Here is a 5,000-nt window from a genome sequence, read left to right as displayed (position 1 = left end):
TGTATATGTGTACTATATGTACTAATGTACTGGATCCAGTACTGATTTCTTGCTTAGTGAAAGCTTGGGTTGTGATTGGTCAGAAGGTGTTGATTCATTGTTTGACATTAATGCACATGACCAGTATAACAGACATGTAAGGTGAGCACTCCACATGAACACATTAAACAACATGCATGTAATTATTGATATAGTGACGTTTTCTGTAAGGAGACGTTTATCTAACATTTATGGACGTTTGTAACGTTATGGAGTCTCCAGTGTCAGTGTGTTGTAACTGACAGAATGCTGTAACCATAAGGGTCTGTCAGTAACATTATTATAACAGTTTTATAATGAACTTTAATATATAAAACACAGACAAACTTCTTTTACCAAAATTTAAAACCTTACATTAAATGTAACATTAAATGGATATTAAGTTTGTCCTTCTTTAATAAACAAAAGGTAAAAAGTGTTTATACTGTATATATATACAGTGTTTATTACATTGTTATTATAATGTGTCTATAATCATAATAAGAGCACACACACACACACACACACCCACAAACACACACACCCACAAACACACCCACACCCACAAACACACACACACACCCACAAACACACACATACACACCCACAAACACACACACATATAAACCCACAAACACACACATACACACACAAACACACACATTCCATGTGTAGTCATCTTGTACTGTAAATATAAACTGATTGTGTATTGACGGTCTACTGAGATGAAATAAACACATGTAATTGTTTTATTGAACATGATTTTTTTAAAGCTGTATGAATTACTGTACTGTATCTCTGTACACTAGATGAAGCCTAGGTGTAAAACAAAAGTTTGCACATGCGCAGTGTAATATCAGCCAGAGACGCGGAGATCTCGGGCGTTTAAAGGCGCGCATGCGCATGACAGAATCTCGTATCTTCTGATAGGTTGGAGATTTTAGCTATGTAGCTATAAAGATAACAATATACTAAAACAGCAGAGCTTTAAAACGCTGGATTAAAAACATTTATAAACATCTGACTGTTTATTCAGTGCGTTGCATTGAAGGTAATGTGGACATTTATTTGTTTAAGATAACTGTTGCTAATGTAGCTTAGCGTCGCTGTACGCATTGTCCAGCAGTCTGACGGTTAGCTTTAGCATTAGCTGTCCTGCATAACTGCTAATGTAAATGAGCTGTGACATGTTAGTAATTAAAGTTCTGAATGTATAGAAATATTACTGCATTTAACCGCAGCGTCTCTTTAAGGTGTTTAATACGTTACAATAGTTAACAAAATACTAATAAAGTGCATTAGTGATTCAGACTGAATGTGATTGTTACTTACAGTATTGTTAGCTTTAATGCTAACTGTAGGTTCTAAATAAATAACCATGTAGTTAGTTTGTTGTGTATGTTTGTGAGTCTCATTAACATTTCCATGTCTGCGTAAACATGACGTCATAAAAATAACAAACATCGGTGTATTTAGATTTTACTGCAAATATACCCTTTATCTCTCTCTCTCTCTCTCTCTTTGTACACGTTCAGTAGATTTAATAGTATAGAAATTAAGAATAGAAATAATCTAAAAAATCAGTCCTGATTGAGGGGATAGAGTCCAGTGTACATATTAATATGGCTTAGTAATTATAAGTAGAGAGTGTGTTATTGTAGACTGTGTGTGAGTGAGTGAGTGAGTGTGTCTGTGTGTGTGTGTTTGGTCAGTCATTCTGTGTAGAAAAAAAAGTGGCCTTGTGTGTGGCCATGTGATGCTTTGATGTGAACACACACACACACACACACACACACACGATAAAGAAATACAGAGACAGTGACAGTTGACATGCCTCTGTACCTTCTCACTGATACATATGGATATACTTTCAGTACTGGTGTGGAGGTGACTGGGGAACTGATGTGTGTGCGTGCGTGCGTGCGTGCGTGTGTGTGTGTGTGTGTGCGCGCACACGTTCACAGGGAATGAGGGATGACGTCGGTGGTGTTGGTAGACAGTGGAGGAGCCGTGCTGGAATATGTCACTGCAGTGGAGGATCTGCATCAGGTACACGCACAAACACACACACACACACACACACACACACACACACACACACACACACACACGCACACAAGCTTATCTGATAATACATCTCTGTCTGTCTCTATAACAGGAGGAGGGTGTGTGTGAGGTTGAGGGAGTGTGTGAAGGTGTATGTGAGGTGGAGGGTGTGTGTGAGGATGTGTGTGAGATAGAGGGAGTATGTGATCAGGAAGAAGATGAGCAGTGCTCACCTGCTCATGTGTACGTGTACGATGAGAACACGGAGCTGATGCAGGGCATTGCAGAGGAACAGGAAGTGGAGACAGAAATAGTGGAAACAGGTAACTAACACACACACACACACACACACACACACACTCTTACACTGTCTCAAACACATTTCAGCTCATTACAGCCACAGGGGTGTGGGGTGAGGGGGTTCAATAATCCAAATCAAATTTAAATTTCAAATCAAATTTTATTTGTCACACACATACAGGGTACGACATGCAGTGAAATGCTTTATGCATCTGTCCGGTATAAGAATAAAAAGTATAAAAAAGCAAAAAATAAAATAATAATAAAATAATAAAAAAGTATAAACTATATAAGAAAACTATATAAAAAATACTATATAAAAATATGAAAATATAGATGGAGAAATAATGTATATACATAAATATACATATAACATAAATGTGTATGGTTTTTAGAGATTGTCCTTAAAGTGTCCAGGTGCAGTATGGTGTGTATAAAGTGGCACTATGCTGTGCAAGTCCAGAGTTAAAGTGTCAGTGCAAAAAAAGGGGGGTGCATAGAACAGTGGGGATGGAAAGAGAGGTCCAGTGCTAGATCCTGGGTGTCTCCTGGATTAAGATCCGAATGGCCTGTGGGAAGAAGCTTCTCCTCATCCTCTCTGTGTTTGCTTTCAGGGAGCAGAAGCGTTTCCCTGAACGCAACAAAAAATGAGTCCATTGCTGGGATGCTGAGATCCACTGCCTTGATTATTTGTCCTGGGGTGCCAATATTTATGGTTGTTATTTCAGACCCATGGCTACAGTGACAGATCACCTGCATGCTACACTATACCTCACTGCACCTAAATTAGTGGTCAGCTGCTGTTAGAACTACATCACTGGGAGGGAAACACTGAGAATGTGAAGGATTAAGTTGTTTCTGGTTGAGGTTTTATTTAACTTTTATTTAGCTGACCTTTGACCTGTGAATTCACAAACATCAGTAGACAACAAGGTGACATGGCTGTAGTCTGGAGGAGCTGAGGATTTGAGTCCAGAGATGGACTGCTCACTAATGTGATCCTGTTTATAGACGTTCAACATGTCGGCAGTCAGAGACCATCTTCATGTGTTTGTGGTAGCTGAGAGTCTGGTGTCTGTGTCTGATTTATCTGATTATTCTTCTCATGCTAAGAATTAAAGTGTAAAGATCTTTGTAGTGAAGAAGTTTTTATGATGTACAGTATGGGTGTTGGTTTAGTATGAGACTGTATACAGTGAGATTATACACTCAGCTGATTGATTATAAGTACAAACATTGTGGCATATTGCAGTATAATATTTCTTACATACATTTTATTTCTGCTGTTTTCCTGGAGTCGTCCTGTGCACTGTGTACTGTATGGGTTTGTGGTAAACACAGTGTTAGAACAATGTATGCCCCCTTGTGGCTGTGTGGTGTAATGCAGCCCCTGCAGTGTGATTTCAGTACTTCAGTCAGTACAAACTGAATCTGTGAATTAATTTATAACACCATAAAATATCCACTGAGGAGCTTCACATCTTTTTTCCTGTCTGATTTGGGGATGATGAAGATTTGACTTTAACTTAAAGCAGTATTTTTGTCACATATTTTTGTAAACTAGCTGATGTAGTGTGTTAATGAGTGTTATTGATAGAATGTGTTTAATAAAAGTGTGTAAATGACCCTGTAAACACAGTATAGGGCGGAGCTGCGCGCTGCGGAACGATCTGATGCGGTGCTTCGGCTCTGTTAGCGGCGGCGTGATACCATGAGCGTCAACAGCGTTGTTTTTCCACACCCACATTCCGACCCGTTACGCCTTCCTGTGCTGTAATTGGCTGACGACTCGTGAATATGAGCTCCTGACCAATCCCAGCACAGGAGGCTGTGTTGACGTAGGGCGCGGGGGCGGGAACTGCCAGAGTGCGGGTGGGAAAGAAAGAAAATAACGTGAGCCTCTGTGTATGAGCGTGAACCTAAACATGGCGACGTCGCTTCATGAGGGAGCCGCTAACCAGTTGGATTTACTGATCCGTGCAGGTAACGCGAGCACAGATGTGAATAAGCAGTTTTACCACTCAGGGTAATGTGTGTGTGTTTGTGTGTTTATGGACTTATCGGAGGACATTAGTGCAGGATCACCTTGGTTCGGTTGGCTGTGTAAAACCTGCATGGGGTCTCAGAGGCGCTTTACACATGCACTTATTTATTCTGCAGCTGTTTGTACAGCGACGGTGTAAATAGCGTGTTTTGTTGTAGTTTAGTAAAATAACGGGCTTGGAGGCTAAACCCGGAAGTGCAAGCGCGCGAGGCCGAATCCCAAACGGCTGCTCAGTGCTGACACCACGTGCCCTACGTAACGTGTAGCGTAATGACGCACGTCCCCTATCTAGTGTCCTATTTATGGAGTAGTGATGGGTTTTGGACGCGGCGCGTGTTGTGTGTGCCACGCTGTCTCACACAGGAAGGGCATTTACACACGGGGCATCTCATTTATCTCCTAATGATCAAACATTATAACTGATGATCAGTGCGTTGGTCACATGGCTGTGATGTTTAACATATAATATAATATAGTGTACATTAATCTACATAAATACAGACTTTATATAATAATGTGTGTGTTAGAGATTAGTGTATAAATTAAACCAAACCCCATGAGCTGTTATCTAACCAAACTAACACATTATTAT

General features: G+C 40.2%; 1 protein-coding gene across 2 annotated transcripts in view; it reads left to right on the top strand.

The window, feature by feature from the left end:
* Nucleotides 1–906: 906 nt before the first annotated feature.
* The window catches only part of elf2b (E74-like factor 2b (ets domain transcription factor)), a 10,755-nt gene continuing 6,661 nt past the window's right edge, over nt 907–5,000 (top strand). Inside the window, exons 1-3 of one of the 2 annotated variants that reach the window (XM_060864741.1) lie at nt 907–1,069; nt 1,983–2,067; nt 2,177–2,387. In XM_060864741.1, coding sequence (XP_060720724.1) covers nt 1,993–2,067; nt 2,177–2,387 — 286 coding nt within the window. In that variant the 5' untranslated portion in view covers nt 907–1,069; nt 1,983–1,992. Of the gene's footprint in view, nt 1,070–1,982; nt 2,068–2,176; nt 2,388–4,197; nt 4,348–5,000 lie in introns of those variants that run through there. The other variant, XM_060864744.1, reaches the window with a different exon arrangement.

The sequence above is a fragment of the Tachysurus vachellii genome, chromosome 2, assembly GCF_030014155.1.
Source record: "Tachysurus vachellii isolate PV-2020 chromosome 2, HZAU_Pvac_v1, whole genome shotgun sequence".
NCBI lineage: Eukaryota > Metazoa > Chordata > Actinopteri > Siluriformes > Bagridae > Tachysurus > Tachysurus vachellii.
Note: the sequence above shows the minus strand (reverse complement) of the source record. Positions and strands in the feature narration are given on the sequence as shown.